Source organism: Lycium ferocissimum, chromosome 7 (genome assembly GCF_029784015.1).
Source record: "Lycium ferocissimum isolate CSIRO_LF1 chromosome 7, AGI_CSIRO_Lferr_CH_V1, whole genome shotgun sequence".
In the NCBI taxonomy this organism is placed as follows: Eukaryota; Viridiplantae; Streptophyta; class Magnoliopsida; order Solanales; family Solanaceae; genus Lycium; species Lycium ferocissimum.
In genome coordinates, this window is record NC_081348.1 from 48,476,693 (window position 1) to 48,493,426 (window position 16,734).

The 16,734-nt window shown below is 35.4% G+C and overlaps 5 protein-coding genes across 5 annotated transcripts; 1 reads left to right on the forward strand and 4 right to left on the reverse strand.

Moving 5' to 3' along the window:
• Positions 1 to 4,735: 4,735 nt before the first annotated feature.
• On the reverse strand, positions 4,736 to 6,388 carry LOC132062929 (uncharacterized). The gene is made up of 2 exons (XM_059455391.1): positions 6,172 to 6,388; positions 4,736 to 5,275 (listed from the first exon to the last, which is right to left on the reverse strand). Exons 1-2 carry the CDS (start codon positions 6,257 to 6,259, stop codon positions 4,971 to 4,973), a joined length of 393 nt encoding a protein of 130 aa, XP_059311374.1. The 5' UTR covers positions 6,260 to 6,388; the 3' UTR covers positions 4,736 to 4,970.
• A 2,518-nt stretch (positions 6,389 to 8,906) lies between these two features.
• Positions 8,907 to 9,569, reverse strand: LOC132062930 (germin-like protein 9-3). The gene has a single exon (XM_059455392.1). The coding sequence runs from the start codon at positions 9,525 to 9,527 to the stop codon at positions 8,907 to 8,909; it is 621 nt and encodes a 206-aa protein (XP_059311375.1). The 5' UTR covers positions 9,528 to 9,569.
• A 565-nt stretch (positions 9,570 to 10,134) lies between these two features.
• Positions 10,135 to 15,537, forward strand: LOC132062933 (germin-like protein 9-3). The gene is made up of 2 exons (XM_059455396.1): positions 10,135 to 10,187; positions 14,979 to 15,537. Exons 1-2 carry the CDS (start codon positions 10,135 to 10,137, stop codon positions 15,535 to 15,537), a joined length of 612 nt encoding a protein of 203 aa, XP_059311379.1.
• LOC132062931 (11S globulin seed storage protein Ana o 2.0101-like) lies at positions 10,488 to 12,799 on the reverse strand. Its single transcript, XM_059455394.1, has 2 exons — positions 12,509 to 12,799; positions 10,488 to 11,536 (listed from the first exon to the last, which is right to left on the reverse strand). The coding sequence occupies exons 1-2, from the start codon at positions 12,702 to 12,704 to the stop codon at positions 10,662 to 10,664; spliced, it is 1,071 nt and encodes a 356-aa protein (XP_059311377.1). The 5' UTR covers positions 12,705 to 12,799; the 3' UTR covers positions 10,488 to 10,661.
• Positions 13,663 to 14,327, reverse strand: LOC132062932 (germin-like protein 9-3). Its single transcript, XM_059455395.1, has one exon. The coding sequence runs from the start codon at positions 14,293 to 14,295 to the stop codon at positions 13,684 to 13,686; it is 612 nt and encodes a 203-aa protein (XP_059311378.1). The 5' UTR covers positions 14,296 to 14,327; the 3' UTR covers positions 13,663 to 13,683.
• Positions 15,538 to 16,734: the final 1,197 nt, after the last annotated feature.

Below are 16,734 nucleotides of genomic sequence, written 5' to 3' on the forward strand. Positions count from 1 at the left end.
TATATATATATATATATATATATATATATATATATATATATATATATATATATATATATATTAATTATTTAACATCAAGGTGATGAACCTACACATATTGATAATGAGCATGGTGTGGAGAATGATCAACTCCACCAACCGAGAGGGCGCCTTTCATGCACAGTTGGTACCATTGGCGAGTTTTGATAATAATCACTGCACGAACTGAGAATTATTATAATAATCAGCTCCACTGAATTGAGAATTATTATAATAATCAGCTCCACTGAACTGAGAGTTTTGATAATAATGAGTTGCTCCACTAAATTGAGATGATTGCCCAATATTACTCGTATCAGGTCTATAACCCCTACAAAGATTTAAAAATGATTATTTACTAATACATACAATAAACACATGCTCTTTGGACAAAATAATAATATAAGAATGCATATTTACCAAGTTTGATTTAATTGTTGGGTAAGATTTTCTAGCGGCATCTGGCCACTAAAAATACCCCCGTAAGAACTAAAATCTCCATACGTGTTAGCTTGATTGGGCTGTTCTTGCAGGACCTCTCGAAGTATCTTTTCAACATACATCTCAAGAACATTAAGGGCGACTAAATGTTTTAATTCTTCTGGCGTATTCAAATAATCCCTCAAAGAATCATCATCATTGATATAATGCCTACCATAAAGGACTATACCATTGGAAACTGATTGTAGATATCTGCCTGTTATAGAGATTTCATACTCATCTGTACTAACCTTCATTTTTTTCATATATGTAAGTGACTAGTGATTCATAAGACATTTCAAGTGGACATTTAACATGAACGTTTGGTCTTTTATTTAACATGAACGGTCAAAAAATGTAGCATTGTATTGTCAAATCGATCCTTTACGTGTCATAAAAAAGCTGAAATTGGCATGCATGATGTGTTGTCAAATCATATTCTATTGCGCATTGAAACATTGCGTAATATGAATTAAATTCAAATAAACGGTCAAAAAATGCATCATTGTATTGTCAAATCAGTTCTTTACGTGTCACAAAAAAGCTGAAATTGGCATGCATGATGTGTTGTCAAATCATGTTCTATTGCGCATTGAAACATTGCGTAATATGAATTAAATTCAAATAAACGGTCAAAAATGCAGCATTGTATTGTCAAATCGGTCCTTTACGTGTCATAAAAAAGCTGAAATTGACATGCATGATGTGTTGTCAAATCATGTTCTATTGCGCATTGAAACATTGCGTAATATGAATTAAATTCAAATAAACGGTCAAAAAATGCAGTACTATATATAACGTGATTGACAAACAACTAGTGTTCACTTTAAAACGAGTTATCATGACATTCTACACCCAATTTGGTAATCTTGATTCTATTACATGTTTTACCCCAACAAACATATTTGAAGCAATGGGTAGGACATGAGAACTAGATGATGATGATTTTCATTACTCAAATAACCCTAACAAAAGATTCAGTCGAGAATACAATAAAACAATGAGAGAGGAGTGGAATTGGCGTGTTAGGGAGGCTGAAGCACTGGAGCAAAAGTTAGCTTCAGTACGGCTTAAACGCCCAAAAAAACGTGTTATGTCAATGCCACACGGAACTCCACAAGAGTTTAATTTTGCTCTTAATCGTTTTCGTGAAGACAACAATCGGATGCAAATACGTTACCATAGGGTAGAATATGGTATACATGATAGCGCAAGATTTAGATCCAAGTGGGATTTGGATTGTGAAATGTCCGATGAAGATTAATATTTTTCTTATAATAAGGTAAGTAGGTAGGGTCATAAAGACCCCCCCCCCCCGAGGGTACTTGGGGGTTTGCAACTATATAAGTAGCCCTTTTTTTGTTATTAGACTACAACGTATTCAATGTCGAGTAGTAGAAACTCAGCTTGGTCTTTACTCCTTCCAAAAGAACCAAATAGCAGTGATGATGAGAGTTCAAGTCATAGTAGTTTTTCGAGTGATACCAGTGATTTCAAACTAGACGAGCTAAATTTCCACCTTCTTATAGAGCGTAATGATGATTTCTACAGTGTGAAATATTCAGATCTGTGAGAATATTATTGCGGTTTACGCCGAGAATGGTCACATCAGATTGTCGAATCAGAACGTCTTGTTCGTGACTTGAAAAATCTCAACGCTCTAATCCCAACAAGGTACTCAATAACCATGCCTCGAGTAGGTCCGGCAACTTGCGAGCTTTCCATACAAAGGATTAGAAAAGAAAACAATAGAATGCTGGCAAGAAGTTGTAGATTTTACATGCTAAAGTTGGCCGAAGAATAAGCATCATCAACCGGTAGAGAACTAACATCTCCTGAAAAAAGATGTGTGTTAAGAGACCGCCAATATCGTTCTGAGGACGATATTGAGGACTTCTATTCTAATGACGATTAGGGTCTATTTAGGCTTACTGTCTTAGATTATGGGTTATTTAAGTTTCGGACTAAGGCCGTTAATTTGTATTTATATTTTATGATGAAGTCATAAATTTGAATTAGTTTGGCATGTTAATTCTTCAAAGTTTATTGTTAAAGTCTATTATTAATTGACAATTTAACAAAGAAACACAAATAAATTAGTATATAAAGGGTGCGGATTACATTATAGGGGAAAATGTACAACTAGTAAAAAACATAATCCATAGAAATATTAAACTTAATAAACAAAATACATACAAATAATGAACAACAATAAGATAGCATAAATAATCTTCCATAATTTAAGTTTTTCTTTCAAAGCTATTTTCTCGTGTTGAGCCTCTCTAAGTTTAGCCTTCAGCAAAATTCGTTTTTTTTCAGAACCGGTGAACAAGACCTCCAAAAGTTCAATTTTTTTCTTCAGCTTCCACAAGCTTAAATTGCGAGTCCAACTTAACGGTATCTCTAGAGATACGTGAAGTCGTGGTATCTCTATCAAAAAGTGAATTTTTAAACTTCGCCGCCACCATTTTATCCACGTGAATGCTATCTTCCCACCGAAAGTGTTTGCAACCGCCCATATCCTATAAACATTACAACAAAATCAGTTTTTTAAAGTAAAATATATGTATAACGTGAAAAAAAAAACTAAAAAATGTAAAAACACTTACTTCGGGCACTTTACAATGCTAAAAATGGTGACCCAGATTATCTTGGGTATTTGATGTTTTTAGTTTACAGTAATAACTGCATTCACAAATGTAGGGTTGTATAGCAAACTTTGAAGTTTCAAAATTTTGAGACATGTTTTTGGTAGTGCAAAAGTGTGTTGAAAGGGTGAAAATGGAGGAAATGAAAGAGAAGAGTATGTTGGAAATGGGAGGGTTTTTGTTAGGGGTTTCACGCACAGATTCTGTGCGTGAAGCCTAGTTTAGTTCCTTTTTTTTTAATGGGTTAGTTTTGTTTCAAATGATTTTTTTTTTGGGTTACAAAAGTGTCGGGTTCCATTTAATATGGCCAAAAAGTAAGTATGAAATATAGTGGGGATACAGTAGGGTAACTCAGGGTGGGATAGTGTAATCATGAAGCATGAGGCATATTGGGGCTAGCCTTTTTTTCTTTTTCTTTTTCTTTTTCCGCTTTGGTTTCCATTCGTATTTGATGCTCGTTTTGAGATCTGATTAATTTAATTTTGCGTTGAAACTTTTTAATATGACGGTATGGGATATTAATAACGACTCCGTTTCAGAGCTCAAATTCGAAATCTCTAATTAGAATAAAAAGTTAGTTATCACCTGATCAATAATCTTTGGTGTTCAATTGGCTAGCTAGTTACAGTGCTGGTAGCATTTTAGAGCTCAAATTTGAAAATTTAATTTAAAATAAAATGGTATTTATCACCCTATCAATAATCTTTGGTGGTATATTGGGGCTAGGTAGTCATAGTGATGGTAGCATTTTCATGACTTATCCTCACCTATCCACTTCTTCCCATTAATGATATCATCTTTCTACATCAAACTATAATGGTCAAACATGATATAAAACCCCTCATTTTGAATAACTTTAATTTTCTTTAAATATATCACAAAAGGTATCACACTGTTATTGCACTTGCAAAATGAAAGTTTAGTTTTTTGATTGTTATATGGCTAACTTAATTTTAAAAGTTACATCGTGAAGTGAGTATTTTTTTAGAATTATAAGAAAATACAACAATTCAATTTCTCATCTCAAATAATATGAGATATCTAACACCCAATGGCCGAACTAAGTAGAAGGAAGGGTTCGTTGAAAAATTATACCGAGCAAAATAGAGAGGATCAGAAATAACTTCTCTACCAACGTAGGGGTAAGGTTGGCGACACCCTACCCTCCCTAGACCCCACTTGTGAGATTACACTATGTATATTGTTGTAAATAGCGTGAAAATGTTTTTTCTTTTTTAGTTATATGTAGACTGTTGAGTTGCCTTGACGTGAAGAAAAAAAATCTATTGTAGCAATCAAGGAGTTTCTAAAGTTATTGTAAGTCATAGGTTCATATAATTCTAGAATTTTGTCCGAACAGTCTTGTATAAATTCCCAACACCACCACTGCTAACATCCTCTTCTTGCACATTCAAAGTTGGACATCTGGATCACGAATAAAACATAACATAGGAGTACTCCAATATTGGGGTAAATAAAAAATAAGGATAAATTTGATTTTGATAACACATTAAAAAGTTAGACCTAAGGCCTAACTCGACCATTGAAACAAGCTTATGAAGTGAGAAACTAAGAATTACTCAAGACCATATAACGAGAAAATCCTTAAATTTCTCAATCGGCGTGAGAGACTTAACAGTTAAAAGACACTTCAAAGTTCCTTCAACAAAATATTCCTCTTGAAAGAGCAAATTATCAAACCAACTAATGCAACCCCATTGCACAATAACAGTATTAACATTAATTACATTCCCTTTTTCGCCTTGGACTCTCATATTAACATGATTTAATTACAAACGCTACTTTCAAAGGGGTACCATATAATTACAACATCATAACAAGTATACTGCAGATGATAAAAAACAAGGAAGAAAAACAAATGCAGTTGAGGGTAGTCCCAACATTACGATTGTGTCTGTTGTAATTGTGATGGTTCATAGCTGCTGCTGCTCCTGCTGCACCTGCATACACTGGAATATTATTACCTGCATTGCCAGTCTCAGGTGACTTTCTAGAACCCCTGCCGCCGCGTCCCCCCGATGCTCGTCCTCCTGAGGAGCCGCCGTGGGCACTACCGTGTCCACTGGCTGCGGCGCCTCCACGTTTATCGATCGTCACAACTTCATTGTCTACAGGGGTTTGATAGATGTTATGAAATGTTTAGGACTAAAAGTTTCAAAAGTCATATAATCACACAAGTATAATGGCATGTTCATGATTACAAAATTTAGAACTCCTTTTTTCTTTTTAAACTCCACATTTATTCAAATTACCACATAAATTGAAACATAAGAAATTAAATTTAGAATTTAAAACCTTAATGTCTGAAACATTTTTCATCTTAAATTAAGTGTCTTGTTATTGAAACTGGTAGGGTATGAAAACTAGTACTCCCTGCCTCCTATATTAGTGGATATTGTTTGACTGGAGATGAATTTTAAAAAAAACTTTTAAAATTTGTGATAAAAAATAAACAATAGATATTTGTGTAGCTATAAATTATCTTATTAATTGAAATGAAACGTAAAAATGGCACTATATGATTAAGATGCAGGGAGTATTTGTTTCAGTGGTTGGTAATTTTTTTTACTTTATTAGAACTCATGACAATGTGATTCTTTAAACTTGAAAGTTATAACTAGCAAGAAAATTAATAAATCACATTCAAATTAAGTAGTAGTAGCTTTTTTTCGTTTGGGGTGTGTGTATGGAGGTGGGACCCGGGGGGGGGGGGGGGGGGGGAGGTTAAGCCAGACTAATCTGAAACATAAGCTCATTTAAGGAGGAAACACTAATTTCTCTATTTCTAGGACTCAAATCCGAGACCTTTGATTTAGGGAAGTGATCTCGGTTCTAATCCAGCCCACCATATCTTTTAATTTGGTGGTAATTAGTATGTTCTCTAATTCACCCTCATGACGACATGTTTAAGGAAGAGAAATTACACAAATACAGTTTACTCGGATCAAGAAAAAAAATCATAACAATATAGACAAGAAATAGCTAACAAAATAATAAAATTTACCTGAATGAAGGAGAAATCGAGAGGACAAGGAGAAAACTTGAAGAAGATGGCTAAGGAGGAGAATAACTATCAGTAATGGCAACTTCATCCTTTAATTGTTTCGAATTTTTCTTCGACCTTAATACTAAAATAAATAGTAAAATATATTATTCGCAGCTTTTTTCTTTTTCAGCTTTTATAATGGGGGTATACTTCAGAGTAAAGAAAATCAAATGCTTACTTTAACGTGAGTTGTTTCCTTTTTATACGATTTTTGTTGGTCTCTTTATGTGTTTTGAAGGTAACAAATAACGAACTTTTTGTGGGTCACATGATATTGCGCAGTGAATTTAGGATTTCAATTTGATTAGTTCAAATCTTTATGATTTTATCATTTATTACACTTTTAGAATTACGACTTCAAAATTATATTTTGCGAAATTTTGATAGTTTTTATATGTATATCTAAGCTCCGTATGAGAAGTACTTGATACAATTAAACATGTAATGGGGAGAAATTGACAAATAATCATTTTTTTGGGTCGTAATTAAGTTTTAGCTAGTGTTTCAAAATTATATAGTGTCTAGCCATATTAATATGAAAATAAAATTTTAAGGAAAATACCTTAGTTAAAGCACAAAAAACTCTAGAAAACTTATAGTGGAATTTGAACATTTACTATCAGTTTCACTTGCAAAGCTCTGAACTTCAGCAACATGTATCGAAGTTGTTCCATTTTTTAGGAATCCGTGACTTTTGTAGGACAAAAAAAAAAAAAAGTTGAACCAAACTAACACAAAAAAAAAAAAAACATAAGTAGGTTTCACGCACTAATTTAGTGCATGAAAGCAAATCAAGAAAGTTTGGCCTTTCACGCACGAAATTTGTGCGCGAATGAGCCCAACAACATATTCTTCTCATTGGTCTACCAAATTAATGGGACCTATAAGTGGCAACTGATTTGGCTTGATATTCTTATGAGAATATATGAAATAGACTTCATGGAAACATAGCTTTAATCCTATTTCCAGCCTTTTTTCGTGTACTCATCATCATTGGTCCACCACTCAAAAACATATACTAACGACGTGGCTTCATATTCTTTTACATGAAATCGACTTTTGGGTACTGACCGCTAAGGTTTGTAATTGAATGGCAAGATATGCGTCCATTTTAATTAGTATATTTTGAGCTTAAATAATGGATATGAAAAAAACACGGATGAAACACATCTTTTTTAATAAGCCTTATGCATATAGCTCCGAAATCCCAATATGTATACGAATTGCCAGGTAAAAAACCAAAAAAAAAAAAAAAAAAGACTTTTTGGATATTGTTAGTTTAATTAGGTGTAGAGGTGGAATTAGATAATTAATCCCATAAAATATTTTGAGAAGGAACAATTCAATGAAATTCATGAATCTACCTAGGTCAAAATTTTGTGGATTAACTCAACAACAATAACATACCCAAACAGTAATTCTACAAGTGAGGTCCGAAAAGAGTAGGATGTATGCAAACCTTACCCTTACCTTTGAATTATTGTGAATTAATAAATAAAATAAATTATTTTTGAATTTTCGAATTTTCGAATTATATTCAGGGCGTTTGAAAATTCACGGATTTGGTGATTTTTTCGTGGTTACGTATTTCATTTTCCCATTGTTGGTGATATTACAATGAAATTACAATTACAATTGAAAAAATAAAATGAAGAAATAAAAATATCTTCGACTGAAAAGCGCGATATCTCGCTCTCTTTAAGGAGATTCAAGCCCGGCTCCACAAATCTACGTATCTTTTTGACTTGTTCCCATTATCACCCAGTACAATGCTAACAAAACTCGGACAAGATGTCGAGTCCAAAGCTCCACCAAAAAAAGAACACCTTCCTTCAACTAATAAACTCTTTATTTTCCCACTATTAACTCTCCAAAGTATATATTTTTCTCTCTACCCCACAAGTTAAGGATGACTGAAACCCGAATTAATTTGATATGAATAGGGTAGTAAAGGCGTAGATAAATGGAAGAATTATTATTTGGTATGCACTCCATGAATATTGAGTTAATGGAGAAAAGAGTTACAAGAATATTATTACCACATTCTTCCACAAAATAAATGAGTAATTAGTGGTCCCGTAGGAAGTGGAGTAACATTCCACCTTTTAACCAGGCACTTTATGACACCACTAAACCACCCACTACCCCTCATCCACTACCCACCCCCACCCTAACTCACCCCCACCCCACCCTACCACCCACTACCCCCACTCCACCCTTATCCCACAACCACCCACTATCACTCACCACCCACCCCCACAACCACTCACCCCACCCACCACCTACTACCCCTCATCCCACAACCACCCACTACCCCCAACCTATACCCCACAACCACCCACTACCCCAACCTCATCCCACAACCACCCACCCCTCCACCACCCCCCGCCATTAGCTACTTATTTTTTAAAGTTCCTATTTTATTCTTTACCTGAATTTTATTAATATATATTGTCTAATTTCTAATTAAGAGCTAAGGGTATTTTTGTAAACTTACAAGTTATTATACAGTACCATACAGTTAAACCAAACAATACAAATGTTATTAAACCACAACAAACGATACAGTCTATCCAAACATTGTATTTATTAATACAGTACGATACAATACAACACTATATTGTACCATACCATACTGTACATTAATGAACCATGGGAAACAACCATCCAAACAGAGGGTAAGTATATAATCTTCAGGCTAGACCAGCCTTGATTTTCTGAACGGTCATGATATCAGTCTTGAAAGACTTGGCCAAAATGTTATCAGGAATGCTGGTATTGAACACAGAGTTAGGAATAGAAACAGTGCCTGCATTTGCACTTCCAAAGGCAGATATAGCCCAAGCACAATTGTTAACATCAGCATTGTACTGGTAGTGAACTAGCCCTTTAGGGAACACGAAAACATCTCCTGTTTGCAATGTCTGATTAAAAATCTTGTTCGTGCTGTCGATGAATCCCACTTGCAGCGTGCCTGACATGAGGAAAAGTAGCTCGGATGCACGTGGATGAGTGTGGACAGGGTTGACAGAGCCTGCAGGGTACTGAAGGATTGCGTATGAAACGCTTTGTCCGTTTAGGGCTGGAAACTCGGCCATGCTTGCCTTTGTCGCCTTGAATTTATCCGGTGGTGGGGCCCGGACGAGGCCCCTCAGGCCCGAGAAAGTGAAGTAAGAAGCGTCAACTGATGGAACCTCAAGTGGCATCACAAAGTCTGTTAGGATATCAGGGTCACCAGCTGATGCCATTTGGAATATGACTAGTAATGTTGCTAGAGCTAAAATAACTATGCAGCTTGAAGTTTTTGATTCCATGTTTCTGTGTTTTGGTTTTAAGTGTTTGAATGATTTCTTCTCACTTAGAATGTGTCAAGGACTAGAGATTTTATAGCTATACAAGGGACATATCAAACAAGAACTGAGATTGAAGTATCCGATGAGTTGCAGAAACAAAAAAAAAAAAATTGCCAATATAGGAAACTACTCCAGAAATTTATTGTGTCAATTCAAGAAACAACACAATTGCTCACCGTTTTCTAGTTCTGGCTTTCAATATGGACAGGAGAATAAACAGGAGAATAAAGCTAACTTTTTTCCTTAAAAAATGGTTATGTTTTCAAGATAAAGGAGTCCATATAATAATATCTTGAAGCATATAACTGATGAAACCTAAGGAATATTGAGACCACTTTTCGAATTATACAACCGTTAGATGTTGTTTCCAGGTAGTTTCTGCTATCAAAAACAAAAAAAGTAAAAACTTATCAAGCCTAGTTAATATCAATTTGCTTATCCTTCAGCAAATTTGGTTCGGGCTTTGGACTTCTATAAATTTGTGGTCAAACAGAACTAATTATCATCATCTTACAACTTATTTATTTCCATTTACCTGTATCTTAGAGCCTTCTGGAAAGAGCGAAAAATGGCCTTGTTCCTCCTGAAAAGTGTCCTTGTTGTAACTGTATTTTCCATTTCTTTTTATGGAAGATGAAAGGAACAAAACATAAAAGACTAAAATAACTACAAGTAATAATTTTTATACACCTGATAACCTGCAATAACTATGAGAAGATAGACTGTATAGTATGATGAACCTGATATTTTGGTAAATTAACTGTAGAGTATGATGATGATGATATGATAGATATGCTGTAGATGGTTATTCTTGAATCCTATTATGGCTACTATTAAACAAAAGATGCAGAATATCACAAGCAGAGAAAGCTTAAAGAGAAACCAGTACCAGTAATGTAACCAATGAAATTTTGAAGATAACAAGAAGGCAACCACAAAAAAGAGCAATTAAACTAGGATATTAATGTGAAAAATGAAGAGTATACTTGTTCCGAACATGCACCATAAGGAAATCTAAAACAAAATTCCTTAACCTCTATCCTAACTACTACCACTCTCTCATTACTAAGTTTAAAAGAATGGTGGATGAATATATCAGTTTGGTGGTGGGAAGAAAATCTCTTCGGCAGTTCTCTTGGAGCTGAATTGCTTCTGTACATCTGGTGAAACGTTGAAAGCCGCCTGGAGCACTTGTGGGGATAGAGCCTTCCATGTTGAAGTCCTTCCAGCCAAGTGAGTGAACATTGGATTTGGGGTAGTGATGATAGAGAACCACTCCATGCCATCAGGATCGCCGATTTTGGAGACAACAAAGAACCTCGGAACGATGAACAGACAACCAGCTTTGATGTGCGTTTCAAGAACACGCTTCCCATCAACGCCAACAACCTGAACTCGGCCACTGCCTCTGAGAATGTAAGTGACCTGAAGAGCTGAATCACACGAGAAACCGGGAGAGCACATAGCACTTCCGCTCAACCTGACAAGATCAGCACCAAGTCCAACTTCGCCGACTAAAGGCAAGTTCTTGGTATTCAAACCAACCACCTTTCCACCACCCTTGATATCGACATCCAAGGGTGCTTCCTCACAGTTGAGAACCATGCCATCCCTGTCACCTTGCTTAGGCTCGGGCATTTGGAAGGTAGTGTCGAGCTTCACGATGCCCTTAGCAGTCTGGGAGCTAACTAGAGTCTTAGCCACACTCTCTTCTACATTCCATGCCCTGCTAACAAATTCAGTTGAAAAACCAGTGAAAATTCCATTGGAGCCAGTCAAGTACATGTCTGTGAATGAACCAGCCTTGTGCGCAGTTTTGGTATCACCAAGGAAGAGAACCACAAGTTCAGTGTCGTCTTTGTTGTACCACCATGTGACAACACCAAAAGGAAGGGCAATAGCATCTCCCTTCTTAATGGCTATCACCTTCTCTTCTTTCTCTGGAAGAACTATTCCAGCAACTCCACAACCTGATGCATATTCATATAAATGTTCAGAATGCTACTAAATGAACTGATCTATACCCAATGTATATAGCAAAAAAGCAAGATGTCCAATTATGAAGACCACTGAATCAACGTTTCAACAAAGTAGCCTTGTATATAGAAACTTCCAGTTTTGTTGTACAGGTAGTAAAATAGGATTATAGGTGCAATACTAATGGTCACAGTTTTGTGTGTATAATTAAGTCCATAAACTAATCAAAGTAGTATGATCTTAACAATCTCAACATAGAAATACACAAATTTCACGCCACAATCAAAAACCAAAAACCAAAACAACCATTTTCAGTAAAAAGGATCAAACCCTTAGATGGAGAAATGGATCAATACCTAGACCATAAACTACAGCACAACAAAACCTACAAATCAAAATAAGAAACCCCAAAATATTTGATTCATAAACAAGAAGCACCATTAAAACCCAAGTAGGAGACAGAGACTTCTAAAACAACAAAAATAGAAGAAATTCCATTACAACAATAAACAACAACATACCCAGTGTAATCCCACAAGTCGGGTTTGGGGAGGGTAGAGTGTACGTAAACCTTACCATACCTCGTCAAGGTAGAGAGGCTGTTTTTGAAAGACCCCGGCTCAAGTGCAGCAAATCAAAGTAGTTATGAAAAAGGAAATACAACAGTCAAGAAAACATGACAAGTCAAGAAAACATGACAACTAATAAGGAAAGCAGTACAGAACATACAAAATAAGGAACAAACAACAACAAAATAGTTCGATAACCGAAACACAATAAACAACATATGTTAACAGATTTCAAAAGAAAGAAACTACATGAATAAGGCTAATACTACACGGTGCTCCAGACTCCCACCAAGCCTAATCCCCCTGAAAAGTGAGACAACGCTCAACTGCCTACCCTAAGAAATTCCATTAATCAGAAGAAAACCACCCCAGTACGATCATAAGAAGAAAAAATACCTTGAAGAACATAGGCAACCTTGGCTGAATCAGAGTATTTCGGCAAAGCAAAACCATTCTTGGAAAGAGAAAGCTTAGCAGCTCCTACATTGCCTTCCTTCAACATGGGAAGCTCATTAGGACACCATGCATGATAAGAACCACCATCTCCTCCATAAACTTGCTTTGCCAACCTTGGGGTAAGATCAAGATCCATCTCTTTTTGTATTATAGAAAAATCTCGCAATAGTAAAAGCAGAAACAAAGAAGAAAATCAGAGTGCTTGTAAACCCAATGAGAAGTTTGGTATTTATAGAGGGGAAATTTCACACCAAAATTACGTAGGATAAGGATTCTTAATAAAAAGAAGTTCGTGATGCAATAGGATTATATATAGATGAATTTGAGTTTTACTTGTACTGCATGATAACGTTTTACTATAGACCAATTGTACGATAGCTTCATCTTTAAAAGTTAAAACTCAATCTTGCACAATTTATATTTTGTCCTTGCCATTTTTAATTCCTCCTCTATAAAAACGTATTAGATTAATATATTTTACCTAGGTGTTTTACCCATAATTTATGTAAATTATACTTTATTATAAATTATAATTTAAATTGATTAAACTTATAACTAAATAGTCCTTTTATGAATTTAATTTGTTTACCCAAAAATTCATTTATTAGGAAAACCAGTTGAATTTATATGAAAGGGGTCTATAGCAACAAAATTAATCCAGTTATTCGTAATCACAGATATTAAGTTTGAAGCAACAAAAAATAATAAGTGGACTAGGTGAAGCAATTGAGAATAATCGAAATAAATGAATAATAAAATGGAAAGAAATTCTTATTCGATCTCCTGAAACGGTAAAATACGTTGCTTGAATGATTGAATGAATGCTCGAAAATAGTCTTGTATAAGTGGTAGGTAATACTCCGTAAGCAGTATTGTATTCAAGTGAGAGATTCAATGGCTACAAATCAGGGAGTATGGGATAAATATAAAAGACTATTACGAGCATTCATTTCATCAAATTGAGTTGATCTGATCCAACATTTATACTGGTTTAATTGTACCAGAATTCTTGATAAACAAAGAGTACAAAAACATAGACAAACTCACAAGCACAAAATAAATAAAATAAATTAAAATGATAGTACTGAGTAGTGAAAATTAATACAGAAAATTGCCTAAGGGGAAAGACCAGCCTTGATCTTCTGTATAGTAGCAATATCAGACTTGAAGGACTTGGCAAGAATCTGATCGTCGATCCCTGTATCAAACAATGTTGTAGGAAGTGAAACAGTTCCAGCATTCGCGCTACCAAAAGCAGAAACGGCTGTAGCTGATTTATTCCAATCAGAATTATACTGATAGTGCACTAGTCCTTTAGGGAACACAAACAAGTCACCAACTTGTAGAGTCTGAGTATAAAGCTTGTTAGTCGTGTCTACAACTCCAACCTCGAGACCACCTTGAACGACGAATAACAGTTCAGCTGCACGAGGGTGGGTGTGGGGAGGGTTGACACCTCCTCCCGGGTATTGAAGTACTGCTAATGAAACACTCTGGCCATCCAAAACAGGAAACTCTGCCTTGCTAGCTTTTGTCACTTTGAACTTTTCAATGACGCTGCCAAAAATTCCACGCGTACCATTGAAGGTAAATAAGTTCCCATCTATGGCGCTTCCTACAGGAACAATGAAGTCAGACAAGATATCTGGGTCACTAGCTTGAGCCATTAAACAAATGTAAAAGACGGCTACAAAAAAGAGGACACTCTTCAGGACGAATGAGGCCATTTTGCGCTCTTTCCAGGAGGCTATGAAATGCAGGTAAATGGGTACAGATAAATTGCAAGATGATGATGATTTGTTCTATTCGACCACAAATTTATAAGAGTCCAAAGCCGGAACCAAATTTGCTGAAGGATAAGCCAGTTGGTAATTGATGTTAACTAAGCTTGACATGTTTTTATATTTTGTTTTTTATTGCAGAAACTACCTGGAAACCACATCCGAAGATTATATAATTCAAAAAACGCCTCAATATTCCTTAAGTTTCATCAGCTATATGCTTCAAGTTATTATTTTATGGATTTCTTTTATCTTGTAATATAAACAAGGTGGCCAAAGTCGAAAACATAACCATTTTCTAAAGGAAAAAGTTAGCTCTTTTCTCTTGTCCATAGTGAAAGCCAGAGCTGGAAAAGGGTGAGCACTTGTGTTGTTTCCTGAATTGACACAATAAATTTCTATAGTAGTTTCCTATATTGGGAATTCCTTTTCTTTCTGCAATTCATCGGAGATTTCAATCTCAATGCTTTGTTTGATATGTCCCTTAGATAGCTATGAAATCTTTAGTCCTAGCACATTTAAACCAAGAAGAAATCATTTAAACATTTAAACCATAACAGAGGAAAAATGGAATCAAAAACTTCAAGCTGCATACTCCTGTTAGCACATGCAATATCACTAGTCATTTTCCAAATGGCATCAGCTGGTGACCCTGATATCCTAACAGATTTTGTGATGCCACTGGAGGTTCCATCAGTTGATGCTTCTTACTTCACTTACTCAGGCCTGAGGGGCCTCGTCGGGGCCCCACCACCGGATAAATTCAAGGTGACAAAGGCAAGCATGGCCGAGTTTCCAGCCCTGAATGGACAAAGCATTTCCTACGCGATCCTTCAGTATCCTGCAGGCTCTGTTAACCCTGTCCACACTCATCCGCGTGCAGCCGAGCTACTTTTCCTCATGTCAGGCACGCTGCAAGTGGGATTCATCGATAGCACGAACAAGATGTTCAATCAAACATTGCAAACAGGAGATGTTTTTGTGTTCCCTAAAGGGCTAGTTCACTACCAGTACAATGGTGATGTTAACAATTGTGCTTGGGCTATATCTGCCTTTGGAAGTGCAAATGCAGGCACTGTTTCTGTTCCTAACTCTGTGTACAATACCAGCATTCCTGAAAACATTTTGGCTAAGTCTTTCAAGACTGATATCATGACTATTCAGAAACTCAAGGCAGGTCTAGCCTGAAGATTATATACCTTGGGGCTATGTTGTTTAGACTCTTCAAAAATGCCACCGGGTGCGTTCAGATCCTTCAAAAGTAGTGTAATTTGGACGATAATACTTTTGGACAGCCCGAGCAACATAGTTTAGGGGTAGTTTTTGATTTCATTATTTCACATTCTTGTTTTTCAATTTTTAATGAAAAAGTAATTAACCTTTCAAAGAATCTGAATAAGAAGGTATAAGTATGGCATGGCATTAAGATGCAAAGTATAAACATAATTGAGCTTCTTAATAAGAAGGTTAATGGTATTGGAATGCAGTGATTAAACATAATTTGAGTAGACTTTTGTCAAAAAAGTTTGTTTTTTCTTCTCTAACCCCATGTACAAAGTTCTTGTTTACACCGTCATTAGCCTAAGGTTTTGAATTGGATGTGTAATACTTTAACGTGGTATCAAGCAGAGGTCGTAGGTTCAAGTCTCATCGCTACAATTTATGGGGAAAAAAATCACATGTTTAGCCGATGGAAAAGATTTTTTCACACATGTGACGTGTTGAAGAAATAGTTTAGTAATTAAAAATGTGTTTTCTTTCTGACGACTTAACAAGAATAAATTCAAAATAGGATTAAAAAAAATTCAAGCTTTGATGGATAGAGTTACCCAGTACCCCGTGAAGTTATCGAGGTACGCACAGTATCCGGACTACCGTCATTTAAAAGAAAGTACCGTTTAGAGGTAAGGATATTGTGTATACTAATGCACAAATACATGCATACACGCATGAATGATGAGCTGATTCGGTTTTAATACCTGGGAATAATTTGATTGAGGCACATTTTATTTTATTAACTAGTTTTATGAGGCCCGTGCTTATTCAAGATATAAAAGTAGACATTGTAATTAAAGATATATAATTAAGTTACACTTTTTTACTGCATAATAATTAAACTTTCAAATAAGTAAATTTGTAAAATATGAAAGCAAAACTTTCATTTCACTCCGTTAATATTTTAACTTTCATTGTTGAAATTATTTACTTCAAATCAGATGAGGAGTCAGGATTTAAAGTTTATGAATTTTGAATTCTAATTTTTTAAGTTTTTTGGTTCTAAAGTAACAATCATACATAATCAATGAATTTTTAAAACAAATGCAGAGTTTAAACCAAAATTTTCGGATCCGACCAAACTCATAGCCAACACTCTAACTAGGGCCT